This window comes from Anser cygnoides, chromosome 1 (assembly GCF_040182565.1).
Source record: "Anser cygnoides isolate HZ-2024a breed goose chromosome 1, Taihu_goose_T2T_genome, whole genome shotgun sequence".
Lineage (NCBI taxonomy): Eukaryota > Metazoa > Chordata > Aves > Anseriformes > Anatidae > Anser > Anser cygnoides.
The window spans coordinates 143398243-143421690 of record NC_089873.1 but is presented as its reverse complement, the minus strand read 5'-3'; the positions used below and the strand labels follow the sequence as shown (position 1 = coordinate 143421690).

Below are 23448 nucleotides of genomic sequence, written 5' to 3'. Positions count from 1 at the left end.
CGGTCCTCTTTAATATCTTTATCGATGATCTGGATGAGGGCGTCCAGTGCACCCTCAGTAAGTTTGCAGATGACACCAAGTTAGGTGCGTGTGTCGATCTGCTCGAGGGTAGGAAGGCTCTGCAGGAGGATCTGGATAGGCTGGAGCGATGGGCTGAGGTCAACTGTATGAAGTTCAACAAGGCCAAGTGCCGGGTCCTGCACCTGGGGCGCAACAACCCCAAGCAGAGCTACAGGCTGGGAGATGAGTGGCTGGAAAGCTGCCTGGCCGAGAGGGACCTGGGAGTATTGGTTGATAGTCGGCTGAATATGAGCCAGCAGTGTGCCCAGGTGGCCAAGAAGGCCAACAGCATCCTGGCTTGCATAAGAAGCAGTATGGCCAGCAGGTCTAGGGAAGTGATTGTGCCCCTGTACTCGGCTCTGGTGAGGCCGCACCTCGAGTACTGTGTTCAGTTTTGGGCCCCTCGCTACAGGAAGGACATGGACGTGCTCGAGCGAGTCCAGAGAAGGGCGACCAAGCTGGTGAGGGGTCTGGAGAACAAGTCTTACGAGGAGCGGCTGAGGGAGCTGAGGTTGTTCAGCCTGGAGAAGAGGAGGCTCAGGGGCGACCTTATCGCTCTCTACAGTTACCTTAAAGGAGGCTGTAAAGAGGTGGGGGTTGGTCTGTTCTCCTACGTGCCTGGTGACAGGACGAGGGGGAATGGGCGAAAGTTGCGACAGGGGAGTTTTAGGTTGGATGTTAGGAAGTACTTCTTTACCAAAAGGGTTATTAAGCATTGGAATGGGCTGCCCAGGGAGGTGGTGGAGTCACCATCCCTGGAGGTCTTTAAAAGACGTTTAGATGTAGAGCTTAGCGATATGGTTTAGTGGAGTACTTAGTGTTAGGTCGGAGGTTGGACTCGATGATCTTGAGGTCTCTTCCAACCTAGAAATCTGTGATACTGTGATACCTCTTGAAATATGTCCAGGAAGATATCAGGCCAAAGAGCTGTTATAATAACTCGTGTCTTAAAGTTTAATGTTGGCTGTTGATGTATATGTTCATTTTTAAATAAATAATGCATCCTGGAAGACTTCTTTTATGACTAGCATCACCTGCGTGTTTCCCCCCCCTAACAAATATGACAAGGAACTTGTTCCATACTGTGGGATTCTTCCAAGCCACATTTCTCCAATCCAGGTGGATTTTGGAAGTGTTTCCTTTTTATGACCTTGGTCATTACTGCACGCTGCACAGAAGTACTTAGAGCCATGAGATTTAATATGGATTGCAGGGACCCTAACATTACCCTAAATACAACCCAGAACTCTTGTCAGCCAAGGTAGACGGCAGCAGGATCATTTCAACATGAATAAAAAGACAACATTGATACTTTCAGTTATTTATTATTATTATTATTATTGATAAAATGATACACCAAGTTTCGTATATAGTATTTCCTTTCAGCAGCTGGAGTTGAAAGAACGTCCTGCTTTCTAATGACTCCTGCTGCTAAGGTTATGAATATTGAATCAATGACCTTGTGCATCCTACCAGAACAAATCTAACTATTATGAGCTCCAGCACAGAAGGAAAAGAAGCTGGAGAAGCAGTCACGTGGAGCAATTTGTCATTTCAGTATTTAACCTACCTCTCCTTTCAGCCCTGGCTCTTCTCTCTTCCCCCCCCCCCCCCCCTTTTTTTTTTTTTTTTTAAAAAATCAACTCTTCTCTCCACTTCGTCAAGTTTGAATTTGTGATACAAAACAAATAGATTCTAATGGCCAGCATTGAACTTCTTTTTGATCCACTGCCAGTTGTCTTTTCCTGAAAGATTTAATGAACATTTCACAAAAAGAAGACATGTATCCTTTATCCTGGCTCCAGAAATAACAATTCCCTTCTCCATCTGTGATACACAATAAATATTCATTTTATCATGTATCTAGAGGTTTTGCAGCAGCTCTAGAGACTGACAGCTTACAACCTGAAATATTTTTCCATTTGAATTAGTATTCAAACAAGAATATTTTTCTTAATTTAATAATAATTAAAAAAAAAAAAACTTTACACCAAATATGGCCCTAATTATTTCAGAGAAAAAAAGAAAAAAAATCATCTAGGTTTCATGAAGGTTTTTACAGATCTTTTTCATTCTCCAGGTTAGCAGTGCTCAGTTAACGTACATTCTCATTCCCCAGTTCATACAGTACGTCTCAGTTTCTACCAGAAAGACAGCTGGCACCCATCTGTTTGTGCATAATGCCACTTACACTGCTAACTTAACAAGCTCTGTTTTTAGACGCTCGTTCCCTTCTCTCCTTTCTCACATCATGCACTGTTCACTTCAAGGATGCCATACTTTCTTTAAATATGTCTCAAAAGCATCACTTTTTTAAAAATAATTCCCAGCAGTGATCAAATAGGTAATATTCAGGCCATCAGTTTCATTGAGTCACAACCCATGAGCACAGACTGAAGGGGAAAAAAGTCCATTCATGTACCACATACCCACCCACCTTTGTGCAGAAAGATTAAACAGAGATCACTCAAACTGACACGCCTGACATAAACAACCTCAAAACTGGGGAATGACAACGTCTGAATCTGATGTAGCCTCAGAAAGATGTGTCTCAAGCTCGGACAACCAAGGCCAAGCAGTTTTGCTCCTCAAGTCCAGTTCTTGTTGTGTGCCTTATGCAGTTCAGACCCATTATTATAATGAGGAAGAGCCTAGGTTTCTAAGACAAGGTTCATTTAAGGCAGAATTTTCATTTTTCTGCAACATCTAAAGTGTTCTTTTAAATATGATAATAAAGATTAACAATAATTTTCTCGCAATTAAAAAAAAACTATAAAAATCAAAGCGATTTAAGAAGTGCAACGTATCTATGTGAAAAAACAGTGGGCTATTTTAAAATTAACTTTTGAAATCATATACTCTCATTTTTACAGTTCTTGAGAAATGATAGGCATGCTAGTTACCATGCCTGGAGATCAGAGACTTAGCAGAGAACACAACACAAAATCATTGTAGCTCAGGGAGACCTCCTCTGGTAAGAGATAGCAAAATGGATTACAAACCCTCTGTTTCACATCAGGAAGAAACACAATTACCAAACATTCGGCCAAAGCAAGTGCTCGGGTACCATATTATTCTGTGAACAACATATCGAGTCAATGCATCAAGAGCCTGCCTGCTCTCCTCAACAGAACTGGACATCACACTCTTCTAAAACGGGTTGACCTGACACTCAAATCGTGCTCAGCTGAACTAGTCTGAGTCTTTTAAATGTAGTGAAGCGAGAATTTTAATCTCTTAACAAGGAGACAAAAATGAGTCCATAACATGTTTATATGATAGCACTGAGACAAAAACTTTGATTTAAAAAGAATAATTATAATAATTAAAAAACTGAGAGGACAAAAATAAGAACATAAAGGAGAAATTAGAAAGTATATCCACAGCCTTACCCAGCATCTCCTTTAGAGACTGTTCCCTGCCAGCTTCTGCAGGCTTTGATGGCCCTCCAATCCCTTACCTGGCTACACCTGTGCTTTAAAGACAAGATAGGGAAAATATGAGCTTTAACAAGGAGCCACAGGTGGGTTTGCATGGTTAACGGCACTTTCTCAAGATTTTCTGCCACTGTATGTCTTAAAAAACATACAGTAAGGAGATCACTACATTCCATTTATTAGGAGTTTACTTGAGTTAATTGTCAAAGTCTCAGTACAGCAGCAACCTCAGCGGTCCTTCCAGGACAAGCTCCCTACCCCAGGAAAACCACAACACAAATCCCAAGTGCCAGAATTACTGGAACTGCTTTCTAACCATGGGCAAACAAAGTTTTGTTTTCCTTGGCGGCCTTTTAGGGTAGGTTTAAAAGTTAAAAATCTTATGAATCCAAGAATAAATACTGCCATCATTAAAACTTTCCAAGATGAGATTCGCAGCCTCTTCCTGCCTGTAAGCTACAGATGTCATACACCCTGATAACAAAACTCTCAGGTCTCCACAGCTGGTGTGAAAAGTCTCACTGTGAAATATCAGCAAAACATTCTTTGTCTGAGATGTGAACCTCTTTATACTGTGGCTTGACTATCTTAATGTAGTTATTATTAAAAAAAAAAAAAAAGTGACAAAATGTGAAATACTGGCAACGTGCAGAGCAGGCAAGATTGTTGCAAGAGGCCGAATTTGCCCATCTGTGATTAGAAGTATTTGCATGCGCAGCACCACAGCTATTCACCTGGAAACAGAAACGCTTTATATTTTATCTCTGACACGTTGTGACCTTCAAGAAGTATTTAGTGCCTCTGCGCACTTCAGATTTTTTAGCATCTCCCAACCTACTGTCGTTGCACAAAGCTCCCACAAGAGCCTACCCTGCGTGCCAGCAGGCAGTTGGCATCCTTGCTGAGAGGTACTAGCTCAGCACACATCTTACTGGAAGGAAACTGGATGTACTTTTCTGATGGCCACATCTGTATGAGAATAGCGTTTGCTGGAGTGAGATTAGAGCTTGCAAAACGGGCTTGCTTAATAGCACCCTATTTCAAGTCCAAAAGGAACTCCTTTTCATTCAGTGTCTGAGAAATGTCAGCACAGAAAACGCTTTCCAGGGTAAGTAGTGAAGAAGACTATTACAAAACTATTAGTCAAACCTCGGAGTTACCACAGTCAACTTGCAACCAAGTCACGTACGTGAAATTATAGCATTTGCTGTTATATATTTTGCAAACAGATGGCCAATTTAAAAGCCAGAATTGGATTTGGCCTGTTCAAAACCTCTTTTGTAGCCTCATCCCTTCATGCAAATCCTCTGTTATTTGAACAAATTTCCATGTTAGCCCAAAGCTGCTTCATTAAAAGCTAGAGTGTCATCCTATCTCGGGACAGTTGTCACTGGAATAAGAGCCCAGTTACACACTATCGTGCAGAAATGCAAACCCAGTACCACACAGCTGCACTTTTGCTAGAAGGAGTGATAGCTGCATTCACTGAAAAACCTCCAGAGTATTGCTTCAGCCCATTGCATTGCAAAACAAACACTGCTTTGGACAGAAACAGAAGTAGGATAGCTGCTCTTTCAGACACTCTTATGCTAGAATGGCACAAGAACTCTGGAGACAAAGAAATTAAGGAAGGACAGAAGTTGGTGAGGCCCTGGCACAGGTTGCACAGAGAAGCTGTGGATGCCCCATCCCTGGAGGTGTTCAGGACCAGGCTGGATGGGGCTTTGGGCAGCCTCACCAGCTTCACCAGAACCCTCAGGCTGAGGGGCACAGCCATGGGCAGCATCCAGACCCAGCTCAGCAGGCCTGCAGTCCCTGGCATCTCTATTCCCTTCCCTACAAATGTCAGGAGAAGAACTTTAGCTTTCATTTCTTTGGTCTCGCCACGCGAACATCTCCCAGCCACCGGGAAATCATGTCTTCCTCCATGCAGTGCTGTTATCACAAAGGAAGGGGAAGGAGACCTTGAAGCCAGCCATTTTGGTAATGGAAGTGAGAATGTGGTCCTTTCCCCACGACTAGAAATAAAACTGAAACCAAAAGGGTAGCCTATTTATAGAAATAAGGGATCAACAACCTCACTTCGACTGCTTTCATGACCACACTCTCCTCTTCCGATTCTCTGTGGCTGAGCTCCAAGGGGGAACAGGGCACTGAGGCAAAGACAGGGCCCTCGCTCCGGCCCAGGTCACCCACAGTGGTAGCGACATGCAAGGAGACAACTGAAACACGGAGCACTTTAATACCCTCACAGGGAGGGCCAGCAAAGGCCCAGGTGTGCTTGCTGGTGGCTGGGCATCCGCATCCGCAGGGTCTGGTAAAGGTTTGTCCATCCTGTGGGAGCAGAAGTCAGTGGATCCTGGGCACGGGGATGGCTGTGGGGCTGTCTGCTCATTCGTCTCAGTGCCAACAGGAGCTCACAGGCCGATTTAGAAGTAATTGCAGTGCAATCCCTTGCTGCACCATGGGCACGGAGGGAGGCACAAGAATCAGAGCAGGGGATGAGCTCATCGCCTACCCCTTCCAGTAGAGGGGTACCAGCTCTTCATTGACCTCACAATTTGTCTGAATTAATTTTCATTGTTCTGAGGTACCTGGAATGTGACTGACTCCAGAGAGGAGCAGAAATTTCCAGATTTGTTCCAGTTAACGCTACATCCATATGTTTCTGCAGATTCCAGATTCACGGATTTCACTTCCAGGCAATGTTTCTGATTGGAAAACACAAGGGAAAGTTTGAACCGTTAGTCATGCTCTAGACCATCTACTCTGACTGGTCTTGTAGGAAGAAATGTTCTGCTGCAATGAATCTGAGCTGCAAACGGATCCCAGGGGAGCAATATCTTGGATTGATCTCAGTTAAGAAACACAATTGTGAGGCAGTCTCTGAGAAAGCGTGAACAACAGTGCTGAATAACGCTCCGCGTGATTTATAGCCACATGCACATGTGCAACAAGGAGCACAGGGAATCTATTCCTTTTCCCCATATGCTGCAGCCTGGGGCTGGTGCCCACCTCCCAATGAAGCGGTGCAATGAATCTCTCTTTAAAAGACCTCATACTGCAAGGGGAAAAGTTTCCTGCCAAGGGGAATGTGTGGAAAAATTGATTTCACGCTGTCTTCACAAAAACAAGATCACTGTATGCACTTTCAGGCAGAAGACACATTGTTAAAGACAGACAATAAATCATCTTCCAAAGACAACCTTGAGAAACAAACACCAGAAATCAGAGACCCACTGAAGACATGGGGTTTATAGCACAGCACAACCAGCGTTTTTCCTCCTTTTCAGGCTGAATGTCTCTTTGTTCGACTGGCAACTTGTTTTTGCTTAGGAAATACCCAGCTTATCTCCGCTGTAATTAACAGCCATCTACAGCAAGCTCTCTTTTTCCCTCGGCCAGTTGGAGATGCGGCTGGTTAAACTCAAAGGACTTGTTCTCCCCTTGTGCATAGTGCACCTGAAGAAGCCCAAATCTCAGTTGTTGTAACAAAAACCATCACTTCCAGGCACCTATCCAAAACATGTGCGTCTGGAAGTCTGCAGCTGAACCCTGTGGGTGCTGTGGCCTGGAGGTAAGCAGGAGCTGCTCACCTGGGGCAGGCAGCAAGGCAAGGAGCACATGAAGACTGAAAGCTCTGGCCAGCCAAAATATTGCTGCAGTTCTTCTTATATTAGAAACATAACACAGACACACACAAAATGTAGAGAGGTTCATTAGGATTTGGAAACCATATTATGTTGATACAATGTATGAGAAAACGAGCACTTTGGATGGCACTGAGTAAGATATACATAAGGCTCCAGCGCTAATTAACGAGGATGAAGAGATTTTGAGCACTTCTCCCTCCCATGAGGACCATCTGTTGTAGAGTGAGCATGGCACTTCAAGAAAAGTCTATATAAATGTAATTAAATGCTCAACAGTAGTAAAAGGTGTCTGGGTTAAGTTCAAGTTTGGTACATTAAAGCCTGGTGTTTTTCAATTTTTAGCACTGTTAAAATAGTCTTTTTTCTAAAGATTTGTGTTACAGCATCAACTGGCTGTGTTACGCAAGGTGGCACACAGAAACACGCAACAGGCAAGCCCTACACTGAAGACTCCGACGTCACAACAAACGTGTTAAAACATCTGACGGGATTTAGGTACCTAACACCAGCTTCCAGTTCCCTTCCCGATGGCCATGGCACCTGAGACACCTTGTCCTGAGATCCCAAATACTCTGCAGCAGCTGAAAGACAGCCAGGATGCTAAAGGGCATCCAGGTTTTAGGCATCCAGAGGAATCCCTCTGCAAGCAGCCCTGACTACTTTGGGGCATCCATAGAGTGCTAAGAGCAAACCTAGAATGCATTTCCTTGCCCTTCTGCTCTGGTTACCGTGCAATATAGGGAAAGTTAACTTCTATTTGGATTTTGTGTAACTTCTGGGTTTGCAATTTGGTACCAGTAGGGAGTTACTCACCAGCTGCGAAGCCTTCAGTGTCTCAAGAGGAAGAGAAGGTGGCCCACTGCCTCACCGGCTCATCATTTGCAGGACACGGCCATCCCAGGTCTCCGATTCCGTCAGCAGAACCACTGCCCCTTTGCACACCACGCCTGGCTCCCGGGGAGATGCTCACGAGCCAGCTGGTCACCTACCGTGCTTTACAAGGGGCCTTTTAAGGCTAATTGCCATCAACGACATTTCATCTCAATACAGTAAACTGAAACTCTTCAGCAGCTGATTTCCAGGCTCACCCACCTGAGCACTGTGGACTGAACCAAAAACACTGCTTGCCACTCTAAACTGTGTTGTTCTTGCTCTGAATTAGAGGCCTGAATTACCAGTTTACCAAATTGCTTAATCTTAAGCATGTGAAGAACTCCGTTGAAGCTGATTGCTGGTTGACGCGGTTGACAGTAGGTACGGTTTTATACACTTCACTGAGCCCACGTTTGAATGATGCCATTGCCACTGAACAGCTGTGTGATGTGAAATACATTACTTCATTAAAAAAAAATAAAAATAATAATAATAATTGTGGTTTTGCTAGTGGAAAACTGAGATTCTTTCCACTGGCACATTTTGAAAAACACTGGAAAAATATGTTTTTATTTGAATGGCAGACAATAGATGAAATCATGCTTAACTTGCATTATTCTATTTTAGAAAAATTAGTTTAAAAAAAAAAAAAACTATCATAGCAGCGCAGTAATGATAATTGCAGCTTAATTACCCATAACTGATTCTTTATGCCCTGAAATAATTTATTCTCCTTTTATACTCGTCTCTGATATCCATTAGAATCATTACAACTGTGAGTCTGTAATTACATACTTTGCATTTTAATGTTCTATGCCAGTTCATGCTCTCCTCTTATCTTTCAGTTAATTTTATTACTGAAACATTGAGAAAATTTCCACGTGGATTTTCCAGAAGTTCTTGTGGTTTGAATTAAGGTAGGCTTGGGTCTTAACGCAGTCCGGGGAGCCAGCTCGTAGGACGGAGCTTCTGGGCTCACACAGCTCCAGCTCTGCCAGCCACTCACTCTGTGTAGTCTGCATTTTAAGCACTAAAATAGAGGAACTGTATGAGATTTGACCTTTAAAAAATAAAATCAAATCACAGGAGGCCTTTTACAAGCTACAGTTAAAGAAACACAAGTTAATGCAGAGTTCAGAGTGGACCTTCAGCACAGGAACCTGATGGTCCTTTCTGGACCAGGAGCTCCAGAAGGGCTGAAGGTGCGGAAAGTCCTGGCTTCTCCCGGCACAACTTCATCAGCAGCTCGCTCTGGACTACAAAATCTGATGCAAAGACCATCCTGAGGCCCTTCTCCCTTCTGACCTTTCCTCCCCTGCTTGCCCCAGCTCTGCAGCAGACAAGCTCAGCCCATCTGCGGCTCCTTGTGCCGGGTGCCCTGCTCTCCATGCTGTGGTCTGCTGCTCCGGGAGCACCCCGAACCCCAGGCTGCAAAGCATCACCTTCCCTGCACCTTGCTATTGCACCATCCAAAGGGGCTAAGTGGGTTTAATGGTTGAGGTGAAAGATTTCGTACCAAAACCTCCATTTTCTTCCTCTATCCCCAGCTCACTAAAAGATCCCAAGCATGTAATTTGCTCTCTTCTGTCTTTCAGCTTCACCTGTTCATAAAACCAGAGTCTTGCTAACTATTCCAACGGGGCTCTGCTGAAAATTGCCTGAAATCTCTCTGTGATAAAAGCCTAGGCAAACAGTATTTTATAATCCCATCACTCCAATGGCTGTTTCACAGCCGAAAAAGCATTTTTTTTTTCCCATGGCTAACACAGTATGAACAAAATCACTTAGGAAATGCAAATATTAAAATAAAATTGGGGTGTGATACTGCCTTTTAATGGACAAATTGCGTCGAATGACAAAATGGGGTTGTGCAATAAAAATTTCACACGGAGGGCAAGTAATATTTGAGCTGTGTACAGCAGTTGGAACAAATTAATCTTGCTTTCCCATGCTTCGGATTTGCCCCACAGAACCAGCAGAGCCTGAGAATAAAACGTTAAACTCAATTTCCTGTTATAATTTAACAACTGGGGAAAAAAAAAAAAAAAAAAGAAAACTGTAACTTCCTCAACTGGACTGAGCACATTTTTATTGAGTCAGGGATGTATTTGCTTAAACAACAAAACACCCTCCTCTCTCCTTCTCTCCCTAGTTTACTATTGCCTAGAACAAGCGCAGGATAAACCAGAGAGATAAAAAAGGAGGAGGAAGGCCGTTGGTATCTCGGTATTTCTAGAGCAGTTTTTACCCTTTAAGGGAGCAGAGGCTGCATGGAGCCAGACGATCACAAAGCAAAAATGAAGTGACTGCAGGCCCCTGATGGTCTTTGCTTCCCCCATCCTGTAATTTCCACAGCAGCTCACACTGAGGCAGGAACCTGCCTTGCCGTACCTGTCTGAGCAGCACAATACCACACTGATTTTTTTTTTTTAAAAGAAGAAAAACCTAAATATGACCGTTGTTTCCAGCCTTTGCTGCTTTAACGGGTTAGAAACCGGCCAACATCTGGGTGCTGGCAGTCAGCAGCGAATTTGCCCCCACTGGAGCAGAGCTGCAGTTTTTACAGCTGCTCCGCACACACGCGGCTCTTTGAGCTTCCATCCCTCAATGCACCACGACGTCCCGGCAGGCCAGGGATGCCCATCACGTGCAGCTGAAATCCTGGCTACGAGGCACATTTCTCACGTGGCAAAGCAAGCCTTCTCACGGCTAAGTTCCCAGGACTGCTTCCCTGCTGGGCTGCGTGTGGTTTGGGGGGGGTGAAGGAAAATCAATGCTGCACTGCACTGCCACAAGTCAGTGCCGGTACTTCTCCAGCGATGCAGGGAGGTGCCTGGGGGAGAGAAACAGCTCTGGGCTGAGCTGCTACAGCTCGCAGGCAGGCGGGTGACAGGGCACTGGACTGCAGTGGAAATGCATTCGCCCTGCTATTAGCAGATTTGTTGCCTTTGACCATTTTCATGTGGCACAGTCCTGCGTTGAATGCAATGTGCTCTCCCACAGGCTCTTCTCTTCCATTTGCAATTGTTTCTCCTCCAACATCCACTTTTATTTTTATTTTTTTCAATTTTACAGTACTCCCAGACAATGGCACAGACACAAGCTGAAGAACAAGCTCTCTGCACAATAGGCAGCCCACAACACTCAGCTTTCCCCCTTCATTAAGGTCCCACACAATCCTAATTCTCTATCATGTCTTTCAGCAAAGCAATAAAAAAGAGGCTGCTTCTCCTCTCTCTTCTAATTTGCAGCGTTTAAAACTTCAAGCTCATGTTTAAGTGTTCTTTACTTTTCATTGCTCATATTTCCACTTACAAATTTAAAAGCTTTGTAACAACAAAAAAAGTGCTCCTTTTGGTGTCTGATCACTCCTTTCTCTGGTCTGACTACTGCAGTCGATAATTACTGCCGCAGTTGTCAGTTTTAAATATGCACATGCTTTTTTGCATGTTATTCTTTCCTGCCCCGTGTTCCTCCCTCCTGCCCTCACGAGGAACTCACTGAGGCCCACCTCACCACTGCCACCTGCACAAGTCCCACAGAAGAACGAGACCTGCTGCTCAAACGCTCTGATTTTATTTCCTTCTTCCCGTAAATCACTGCAGCTGTGCATTTCTGCCCAGGAGGGTGAAGGCTTTGCACATTCTCCATTCCCTCTGCTAGCACCCGCTGGGAAGCTCACACTCCTACAACCCCTCCCCGGGATTGCTGGTTTCAGATGCATACTGCCCGCTTTTGCCTGTGATGAGCAACAGCTCAGGTCTTGGTGGCTAGCTCAGGTGCTCGACTAGCCAGAGGATGTTCCAACTCAGGGAAGTCTTCAACAGGTCCAGGAGGACTGGATAAAACCAGCAGCTCTGAGCAGCAGCTGGACAAGCAGCTTGCTGGCCCCGCTAGCTTTCTAAGTTGAGCTACCCTCGGTATCTGGTACTTGCAGGGGCAGAAAGCTGCGGGGCTCAAGGATTTCAGATACCTTTGTCTGTAGGAAGCAGGTAAAACCATGAAACAAGTTTCAGCCCTTGCCTTCTGAAGACGAAAGTGAGAAGAAGGGCAGGAGGCTGGGAACACGTGCTTCCTCCTCCTCCTGCAGAGACCAGCCTGTTCGGAAGGAAACGTCTACTGCTTATCTCCACTGAAGAAAACAGACACAGCCCATGGTGGAAAAACACGTGCAAAAGCTGACGAGAACCCCGCCAGTGCAAGCAGCGGCGTTGTATCAAACCTGCTCAGTACTCATGGCTTAGGACTTGGAAAGTCTTGATTTTTGTTGGAGCCGCGCTTTTATACCATGCGAGAATCTGGCTCAGGAGTGCAGCTCACGGTGCTCTCTTAGCAGTTAGTAATCCCAGCCACCAAAAATCAGGTCTGGACGGAGGTGGGAGGGCACACTCACAACACTTCCAGGCTCTCCTTGAGGGAACTTCTTCCTTCTGAGCCACTGGCCATTTACTAACATTCCTAATCTTTTCTTTTTCCTTTTTAAAGGAAAACCATAGTTCTCAAAAGAGCAACTTCACCAGGAAACAGGTCTTGAAAGATAAAAAGAAAAACAACAACAAAAGCCCTAAAAAGCACGTTTACTGTCAAAGTCTCTACAAAATGATGAGATTTGACAATAAGGCTTTTGTTCTTACGATACATGCAACTAGGCATCATGCAGCTTGACTTCTGCAGCCAAGAGATACTCAAAATACTTTCCACATACAATAGGTGTCAATTTGACTTTATTTAAGGAAAAACGGGGAAAAAACAGTAATTTCCATAATACACAGAAGACAAGTTAGATAGCACTGCAAAAAAAAGGCTGAGTGTTTTACTTGTCACCAGTCTGCTTTGCAGCTCTACGATTAGTAATTTTAATGCAGTTTGTCATTTTGTATTATTGTTTAGCAACTTTATAATCAGCAGAGTTTGGGGTTATAAATCACAAAAAGTGTACTACTACTATGAAAAACTAAAAAACCCACAAAAATCACTTTCAAATAAACCATAAATATGTGATGCACATTAGTGTAACAAAACCATTTTTGTAAACATTTTCTCCAACATAACATGTGCATAAGATAAAAAATAAAAACACTGCAGTCATACAAGTTAGGGTTACTTTGACTTAAAGATACAGAAAATTATTACTTATTAAAGCTTAAAACTAAATCTAGGAGCTTTTCTTTTCTTCTTTGCTTACAAAAGCACTGTTTGAAGAGTTCGATGTCTGTATATGTAGTGGTTTTGTAATACTGTTTTTACCTTGCCATGTTGCTGTCCTGGCACTTCTGCGGAGGCGAAGGCTGCCGCGCGAGCAGCCAGACCGAAGGAGTTTCCCCCCAGGAGCCTCCAAACTTCAACAGCACGTATCCGTGACCTGGGAATCCCTACAGTACTGGAGCATCTTCCTCTGGGAGAATAGCATCGGCTTTCAAGGACTAACTTGATTTTGGACCGCATAGCGCTGGAAGAATTAAATCACGCAGACTGACATTTGATCAAACCAGCTTCGGTAAGCTACACTACGGGGCCGCTGTGTGATTACACCCACGTCGCTTCTCCGAGTCCCCTTTTAGTTCATTATAGTACAAAAAAAGTTGATCGTTCTTCTGGCTGAACGTGCCAGGCATGAAAAGAACACATCCTTCACCTTCAACGCTATCCAAAAGTCATACAGTTAAAAAAAATATTTCTAGGTACTCCTCTGCCAGCAAATGTAAGGCTTTCTCGAGTTTTGATTCTTTTGGTGTGTGGGGTGTGTGAGCGTGTCTGTGTGTGTGTGTGTGTGTACATGCACTTGTGGTATGCATTTACCACTCACTCGTAAACTGTCTGTGATGTTCACAGGAGAGTCTTCAGCAGAAGCGCTGCTCGGGTTTGCAGGGTTTACAGCAGTCGGATTGGATACCACAAGAAGGGTCGGTCGAGTCTCAGCTCTGCACAGCTCGTGCTCTCGGCTGGCCACCGACCAGTCACTCGAACGGTCGAGTCTGACTGAAGAAGACGTGTTTAAAAAGCCCTACCTGTCACGCCGTGAGAGAAAGTTAAACGCAGCAGAAGACAAAGCCCGTGAAACACTGAGAGCCTGTTCACTGAATGAACAGCTTAAGGCAGCTGTCAACAAAGTACCCCACCAAAGGAATAATAATAATAATAATAAAAAAAAAAAGTAAAAACCAAACAAAAAAAATGGCTGAATCATGACACTGTGCATTATTACATCACCAACAGATTATTATACACTCAAGGTTTCTCAAGTAATGAACATGTAGCCATTAAACAAATTATTACTCTCAAGACATTTATTACAAATGTCAGAACTTATTCATAAAATAAAACTGACTTAAAAACAAAACAAAAAAAAAAGAAAGAAAAAAGCCAGAGCTGGGATCTTACATCTAAACACAGGTATACGCTGTTTTTTATGAATAAGCAGTATTAACTACATTCTTAAAAGAGTTTTAGTGCATTGCATTCTTAAAAAAGAAAAACATCACCGCCCCAAAACGTTTCCTACAACATTTAACAGTTTATAGAACTAGCCTAGTTATTTTACCTGCCTGTTACTAAGCCCACATGTTAGAAGAGTGAAACCTCCGGTTTTAGGCTAAATTCGGACTTCTAGTAAGGATGAAATTGGTTCCAAAAAATGCTTGCTTTCCAAATTTAGTAAGCAAATTACATTAATCAGTGTCTCACTGCCATAACGCTACCACTATTGCCCCAATGGACCACTCTCTCCTCCTGCTGAAACTTGCTACACGATAACAGTCAGAAACCTTTCGATCTGGTAGTTTTGGTATTAAGATTAAATTAGACATTAATGGTTTTCATCTAAAAACGTATAAACTAAACCACCTCTTTTATTTTATGCATTAAAAACAATGAGGTAGGCACAAAAAATAAACATATGTAGTTTGGATTTTATTTCTTTTTTTTTCTTTTTTTTCTTTTTTTTTTTTTAGTTCTGCGAGTGCAGACTGTGGTAAAACTGTTGTTGCACTTCTAGGTTTAAACAAAAATTAAACCTTTAACTGAGGCAGTGCTAATACTGTGACATAACCAAGTTCTGGCCTAACACAGAATCATTATAGAAAATGAATGTTTTTTTTTCTTTATTTTTTGTTGCTGATTTTTTCTTTTTTTTTCCTTTTTTTTTTTAATCATCTGCACATGTTTCAGGCAATACCTGGTACACAGAAAATGACTAAAAGTTATTGGCCAGGCCAAAATAAAACTGCAGAAACAAAAAAAAAAAAAAATCAAGAATTCCACCCCAACCCCTTCCCACCCTCCCTGTCCCCAAGAAGAAGTTATCCTAGTCACTGTGTCTTTCACATTTTATAAATATTAACTTCTTAAAACCTGCACCTTCCTCTTTCTCCACATATTGTCACATTACAAAAAAGAAATGTCAATTAAATACATTGTTAACATTACTAGATAGACTAGATCTGCCCTCTGTTTCAGCCAGTCTGACTCTCTACACCACTTCTCACCTTCTCTTGCCTGCCTCCTGTCCACTCAACAGCATGTTCATAAGTCTGTGTTTATTTTTCCTTTTTTTTTTTTCCCCCTCTCTGTTTTCACACTAACAAACAGAGTCCTTCAAAGCCTAGGAATCCTGGAGCTGAAGGGAAAAAAAGACCTGTAGCTTTCTAGCATGATCCCAAACCTCAAAGACTTTGTAGCACCTGATGGCAATATCTTTACAGCACCAGCTGCCTTGCAGCCTCAGTTGAAAAACAAAAAGAAACCTAACACCAGTGATGCCTGCACACACATTTACACAGAGTGCTGCTGCATTAGTGCAGGTCTGTACTCCAGTTGAAAATAATTCCGAGTTATGAAGATCTCAGACTCTGGATGTCAGCAATCCCTCGCCACAGCCCACTGCTTCTACCAGCTCAGAAGAGAAGTCCTGCCAAGGGTCATGAAATAGACTTGACTGCTTCCACCTGACCGCACGGAGGCAAAGAAGACCTGCAAAGAAAAGAGAGAGGGAAGTTCAACAGGTAGAGCAGCAGAGGCTTCAATTTGTCTTCACTGCCCGTGATATTTACGGTGCAATTACGGCTCTGTGCTGTTTATCATCTTGTCAAGAAACGGGGACTGTGGGTGGCTCATACCTTGTCATTGCGTTCACATAAGAACTTGAGTCTTTGTGCCCTTTTGTGCATGAACACACCGTCCAAGTGTCCAGTTTCCACTGATCGTATTTCGATCGCTTTTTCTCCCCAGCCCATAATCTGATTGGATCGAATATACGCTTTGGAGAGAAAACACAACCCAATATAGCCCATTAGAACAGGTAGAGGGAAACACGGAGACTGAAAAAGCAGAGGAATATATTTACACACTCTACTTAGAAATGACCTGCATGTACATATTGGAAGTAAACACGCACACTCAGAGTGCTATTTTGGTCTTCAACATCTTCACAATGCCCCCAAATCCTTTTTTTATTTAAATTATTTCCACGTGGGCTTTCCGTGTCAGTAACATACTTTGTGCCTGAGCATTTATGACACAATGGAAGCTTTCCAACCTTCAATTAAATGGAAGGAACACTGAGTTTTACACAGTCTTTTTTCTCCCAAGTTTGGCAAGGAGACAGGTTAATTAGGTGTTGACAAGGAGAAAACAGAACCCGAGGTTTAAATAGACTAAGCCTATCCAATCTGGAACATCCCCAGCATCAGTTCGGTGTCTTAGAGGATTGTTTCCCTGACTTGAAGGAGTTTGGATAAATAAAGCAAAAAATCAAGCATTTTGCCTCAGAGTATCACTGGGGGAAACAGATTAGTATTAGAATGAGGAAAAAAATCTGTTCTTGATAGCAGTAAAAACTGAATACAGGAGAAAGGCACCAGCATTATGAAAAAGTATATTCAACAAGCAATTTGATCGATAGTCTTAGGAATTCTGCCAAAACTAGCATATGGGAACTTAGTGAAGAATAAGCTGTTGCCTCTGATTTGTATGCATACTTAATAGAAAAATAAAAAGAATAACAATAGATCTTAGCATGGAAATTTTTATAAGATTTCATTTCATAATCCCTCCCTTTTTATGTTAATTTTTTCATATTAATTTTCATTTAAATTAAACCAAATGATCTACTACAGTATAAAGCACATCTATACCATCATACCTACCATTGTGCTGGATATTTATTTACTTTTACATATGTCGTGAGTGCTAAGTGGACCAAATAGTTTATTAAAATTGTCAGATGAGATGTTCAGATGATGCCAACTGCCTCCATGCTATTTACTTCACAGGCATTCCAGTGTCCAAAGCCTCTATGAATTGCCACTTAATATAACCTGCTTGCTTTCGGATCTAGTCAAGAGCTAATCACCAGCAGAGTGAATATGCACTGTATGAAACTTCTTTAAATTTCCTCCTCCGTTATTGTTCGCGTTACTCTAAGAGCTATCAGCAGTAACCTCCTAATACATGCATCCATTCCCAAACAAGCAAACTCAATGTGTCTGAACAAAAAACTAAGGTGTAATCACAGCCCATCCTATGCTCATCACTGCAATAAAGCAGCACAGATAGCAAGAGCACCTATATCAGCACTGTGATTACAGTATCATGCTAAGATAGATGAGCAAAGTGCAGGTAAATTAAAATAAACCCATCAAATCAGATATACAGGCTGTTATCAACATAGAAGCACCCGTAATAATATCCTACCTGTCTGCCTCTTTACATACCTTTATACTAAAGGGTTTTCATAAATTTGTTTCTGTGCAGCAAAATTGTTGTAGCAACTTACAAAGGCCCTGGTGTTTATTAAATTAGTTTTTTATTCCTGCACTCCACAACAAGTTTGTTTGGATTTTGTTCTACAAAACTCAACACAAAATAGATCCATATGACTTCTCTGCACTTAGTACAGCTGTTTTCCAGCTGTATTACAGCATCGTTGCCTCTGAATCTGAAGTCAAACCCAATGCATTTTCCTTCTGCCCACATTCACGCTCCCTTATGGCACAATTGTATTTGATTCTCTCAGGGCACTTACCAACTGAAGTTGGCATTTCTCCCCACTGCAGAACCACATCCTTGGTGATCCTTCCATATGTGTTTACATAAACTCCTTCATCCTCATAGCAGACCAGTAGCTCCATTCCATCCGTATTCGGGAGAATTATGATTGCATGAGGTTGGATACTGCTCTGGATCTACAGAAATAGAGAAGTAAGGCAAAAGTCATTTTATGCTTGCCATGTTGGCCAGCACCAGACCTGAGTGAGCAGCTCCCAGCCAAGGAGACATATGGACCCTGGGGACAGGACAGAGATTGAGGCACAAGCCCCTAAGATACATTCACTTGGACCCCTCCATCTGCTTTTCCACTGCCAGTGGCTGGCAGTGACCCACACGGACCGACAGACATGTTGGTCAGCTGAGGAAAGGGAGAGAGGGAGAAACCAGAAGGAAAGAAAAAAATCCAGCCCAGAAACAGCTCTTACATGTGTTGGTAGATAAATGTCATAGACCGATCCCGAATCCACGTCAACAGCATGGAAGCCAGCACAGGAGCCATAGATCACTTTTAGTCTCTGACCCTCTTCTACTGTTAAATCCACCAGCAATGGCTTATGTACCAATTCCCCAAATGACTGTAAGACAATAATCAGTGAGATTTACTTTACTGCTTAGAACCACAAGGGTTTTTATAAAAATATGCTCTTAATGCACATATTATAGGTCTATTCCTCCAGCATGCCTCTGGCCTCCATTCACCAGATAGTTGGGTTAGCATCTTCCACAGACAAGGAGAGATTTACTTAGCACCCTGTTACATTTCAACCACATATTATTATATGCTATTTCCCTGGGGTTTGATTTAGTTGGTCTGCTTCATTTTACTAGTAAGAATTGCTTTCCCCAAAGTTCAGGGCCATTTGACACTCCTGTAGCGCTTACTTCAACCTGCACAACCGGCATTAACTGATTGTCTGCAAATCAGCCTGGTAATTACTCCGAGTCAGCTAACTTCATTCTTGCAGCATTCAAAACACAATAATGTTGAGCATCAGCTAATGATGCTCACATGAATAAGTTTCAACTCAGTTCACTTCTCTTGGCCTCATGGTTTATTTACAGAGAGGAAACAAAGCATTGGGATATCGTGTCATTTTGATCATTCACTTATGCTTGGTTACAACTTAGAGTTCTAGGTATACACTGCCTCTCAGAGCCAACCCCCCGTGTCCCTTAACGAAAATATAATATGTTCGTGGCAGATTTACCAAAGAGCTTGTAACACAGCCATGATAAAATGTCAGAACAGTTTTGTAAAAGGGGTAAGTGCAACTTGGTAGGTGAAAATCTTACATGTGACTGACATATATTGTTACCTTAAAGGCCATAAATTTGTGGTATGGCTTTGGTGCCCATGCATAGACTTCCACAGAACTCTTCAATGCAATTACCAAGAATTTGATTCTTTCATATTTTACTGAAATTAAAACAAAACAAAAATCAATTCAGTAATCATACCAAAGTCATTTCAGTTACTTTAAGAAAGCAGAAAATGACAGTGTTTCTCCCTACTTAAATACCTTTCAAGGTTTTCAGTAATACTGCATTTTAGAATTGCTAATTCTATGTAGCTGAGAATTTTGACACATTTATGCCACAAAAATCATTACTCTTGTCACTAACTGAACCCATCACCACGCTTTCAATTACCTAGTCAGTACACACATATTTACACTTTTCTTTCCACATTAGACGGTGCTTGCTCATCAGGAAATCAGTTTTCAGTCAGGGACAATTACAATAAAACAAGCCAGTGGCTGTGGTAGAGTTTATTGGCAGTCACAATCACAGCGCTGTGGCAGTGGTATTTTGAGCTGGGGGAAAAATTCCCCAGAGAAAGGGAGGGAAAAGGAGGAACTGAAATGAAAAGCTAAGAAATAATAAAATAAGTCCATTTCAAAACCAAAAGGCAACTGTTGTTTTGTTGTTTGCCAAAAACGTCTTCCTCAGCAGATGGTTTAAAGGAAACAGGTAGCTGACTGAATGTAAACAAGTTGTATCACCTGAACTTTCTCTAATTGACCTTAACCCTAATTCTCAAGTAAAACACAAGAGCACAAATCGCTTTAATGACAGTTCTGGTGACACATTTTACCTTCTGCCTAAAGAATGAAAAAGTTTTCAGAGGGGTTAAGGAGTCAGGAGTTTCTCTAGAACATTTCAGAAACAAAAGCCCAAAAGCAGATTCTCCCACAAAAGATGTAAAATTCAGTACTTAGCAATCTTTTTTTTCTTTTTTTTTTCTTTTTTTTTGGCAGAGACAAATGCAGCAATCATTGCTTTTCAGCCACAAAATGTTACTAAGCAGTGTTAGTGCAAAGATGTGAAAAAAAAATCACAGAATTTATCAGAAATAATAATGTGTCATTACATAGCTGATCTGCAAATTCTCAGATATATCTCTGTTCCTACACTCAAACAGTTGACAAATTTATCCATCGAAAAAAGCTCTGTTTACTATCACTTTTTTCAGGACAGGACCCACAAAGTCTAGAAATGGCCATTCACGTAATGCTGCTGGATCTGTATTTCCAGCTGCCATCTGGGTTTGTGTTGGAAGATATTGTGAGGACTTCCAGAATGTTGAGGTTTCTTAATCTGTTTCTAGTGCTCTTTTTGGAGGAGAGAGAAAAAAAAAAAAGGCATTATTTGTGTGACACCTAGAAAGCTCAAGAGATTTCTTCTCTCTCTTTACCTCAAGTTTTAGGGGAATATGATGATTTTCCAAAACAATGAGTAATTCCCTGCACCTCCACCTTCTGCCATTATTACCTCCCAACCAAAACTGATTTTTAAAAAGAGCAGGAGCGAAAAATCTCAGACTTGTGAGAACAACGCTTCTTTAATAAAAACTGTTTTAATGTCTTTTAGGTACCTTACTATTGTACAAGTCTGTAGTTGTTCTCTGTTGGTAGGCAGTAGGGAGACAAAGCTGCTACTTGCTCCCTTTTACTCTGCAGGAAAGCAAGAATACTGAGCTATAAGTGCTAGAGGACTTGACACTTTTTCAGCAGACAAAAAAAGCCTCTCAACCTCCACAGCTGTACCGACTGAAAAATAGAGCTTTACAGATTCACAGATTTCACAGATTTCTCTAGGTTGGAAGAGACCTCAAGATCATCGAGTCCAACCTCCGACCTAACACTAAGTACTCCACTAAACCATATCCCTAAGCTCTACATCTAAACGTCTTTTAAAGACCTCCAGGGATGGTGACTCCACCACCTCCCTGGGCAGCCCGTTCCAATGCTTAATAACCCTTTCGGTAAAGAAGTACTTCCTAACATCCAACCTAAAACTCCCCTGTCGCAACTTTAGCCCATTCCCCCTCGTCCTGTCACTAGGCACGTGGGAGAATAGACCAACCCCCACCTCTCTACAGCCTCCTTTCAGGTAACTGTAGAGAGCGATGAGGTCGCCCCTGAGCCTCCTCTTCTCCAGGCTGAACAAGCCCAGCTCCCTCAGCCGCTCCTCGTAAGACTTGTTCTCCAGACCCCTCACCAGCTTGGTCGCCCTTCTCTGGACTCGCTCGAGCACGTCCATGTCCTTTCTGTAGCGAGGGGCCCAAAACTGAACACAGTACTCGAGGTGCGGCCTCACCAGAGCCGAGTACAGGGGCACAATCACTTCCCTCGACCTGCTGGCCACACTGCTTCTTATACAGGCCAGGATGCCATTGGCCTTCTTGGCCACCTGAGCACACTGCTGGCTCATATTCAGCCGACTATCCACCAATACTCCCAGGTCCTTCTCGGCCAGGCAGCTTTCCAGCCACTCATCTCCCAGCCTGTAGCTCTGCTTGGGGTTGTTGCAGCCCAGGTGCAGGACCCGGCACTTGGCCTTGTTGAACTTCATGCAGTTGACCTCAGCCCATCGCTCCAGCCTATCCAGATCCTCCTGCAGAGCCTTCCTGCCCTCGAGCAGATCGACACACGCACTTAGCTTGGTGTCATCTGCAAACTTACTGAGGGTGCACTGGACGCCCTCATCCAGATCATCGATAAAGATATTAAAGAGGACCGGCCCCAGTACCGAGCCCTGGGGGACTCCACTAGTGACCGGCCTCCAACCAGATTTGACTCCATTCACCACAACTCTCTGGGCCCGGCCATCCAGCCAGTTTCTAACCCAGCGAAGCGTACGCCAGTCCAAGCCACGAGCAGCCAGTTTCTTGAGGAGAATGTTGTGGGGAACGGTGTCAAAAGCCTTACTGAGGTCAAGGTAGACCACGTCCACAGCCTTTCCCTCATCCACCAAGCGCGTCACTTGGTCATAGAAGGAGATCAGGTTCGTCAAGCAGGACCTGCCTTTCATAAACCCATGCTGACTGGGCCTGATCGCCTGCTTGCCCTGCAAGTGCCGCGTGATGACCCTCAAGATAATCTGCTCCATGAGCTTCCCCGGCACTGAGGTCAAACTGACAGGCCTATAGTTCCCCGGGTCTGCCCTCCGGCCCTTCTTATAGATGGGCGTCACATTGGCTAGCCGCCAGTCAACCGGGACCTCCCCCGATAGCCAGGACTGCCGATAAATGATGGAAAGCGGCTCGGCCAGCTCCTCCGCCAGTTCTCGCAGTACCCTCGGGTGGATCTCATCAGGCCCCATCGACTTGCGCACATCCAAGCTCCGTAGCAGGTCGCCAACCATTTCCTCATGGATAGCGAAGGCCACATCCTGCTCCCCATCCCCTTCCACCAGCTCAGGGCACTGGGTGTCCGGAGAACAACCGGTATTGCCGCTAAAGACTGAGGCAAAGGCGGCATTAAGCACCTCAGCCTTTTCCTCATCCTTAGTAACTAGGTTTCCCCTCGCATCCAGTAAAGGATGGAGATTCTCCCTAGTCCTCCGTTTCGCGTTGATGTATTTGTAAAAGGATTTTTTGTTGTCTTTAACGGCAGTAGCCAGATTGAGCTCCAGATGAGCTTTGGCCTTTCTAATTTTCTCCCTGCACAGCCTCGCTACATCCTTGTAGTCCTCCTCAGTGGCCCGCCCTTTTTTCCAAAGATTATAAACCCTCTTTTTTCTGCTAAGCTCCAGCCGCAACTCTCTGTTGAGCCAGGCCGGTCTTCTTCCACGCCGGCTCATCTTTGGGCACGTGGGGACGGACCGCTCCTGTGCCATCACGATTTCCTTCTTGAGGAGCGCCCAGCCTTCCTGGACTCCTCTGCCCTTCAGAACCGCCTCCCAAGGGACTCGGCCAACCAGCGTCCTGAGCAGCTCAAAGTCAGCCCTCCGGAAGTCCAAGACAGCAGTTTTACTGGTCCCCTTCCTGGCCTCGCCAAGAATAGAGAACTCTACCATTTCGTGGTCACTCTGCCCCAGACAGCTTCCGACCACCACATCTCCCACCAGTCCTTCTCTGTTTGTGAAGAGAAGGT

The 23448-nt window shown here is 43.6% G+C and overlaps 1 protein-coding gene across 9 annotated transcripts in view; it reads right to left on the bottom strand.

The window, feature by feature from the left end:
* Window positions 1-12730: 12730 nt before the first annotated feature.
* MAP4K4 (mitogen-activated protein kinase kinase kinase kinase 4) overlaps window positions 12731-23448 on the bottom strand; it is a 158980-nt gene continuing 148262 nt past the window's right edge. For all 9 annotated transcript variants that reach the window (XM_066984335.1, XM_066984341.1, XM_066984364.1 and 6 more), the window contains 5 exons: window positions 19387-19487; window positions 18496-18645; window positions 18045-18204; window positions 16138-16277; window positions 12731-15991 (listed from right to left, as the gene is read on the bottom strand). In XM_066984335.1, the coding sequence (XP_066840436.1) occupies window positions 15908-15991; window positions 16138-16277; window positions 18045-18204; window positions 18496-18645; window positions 19387-19487 (635 nt within the window). In that variant the 3' untranslated portion in view covers window positions 12731-15907. The remainder of the gene's footprint in view (window positions 15992-16137; window positions 16278-18044; window positions 18205-18495; window positions 18646-19386; window positions 19488-23448) is intronic.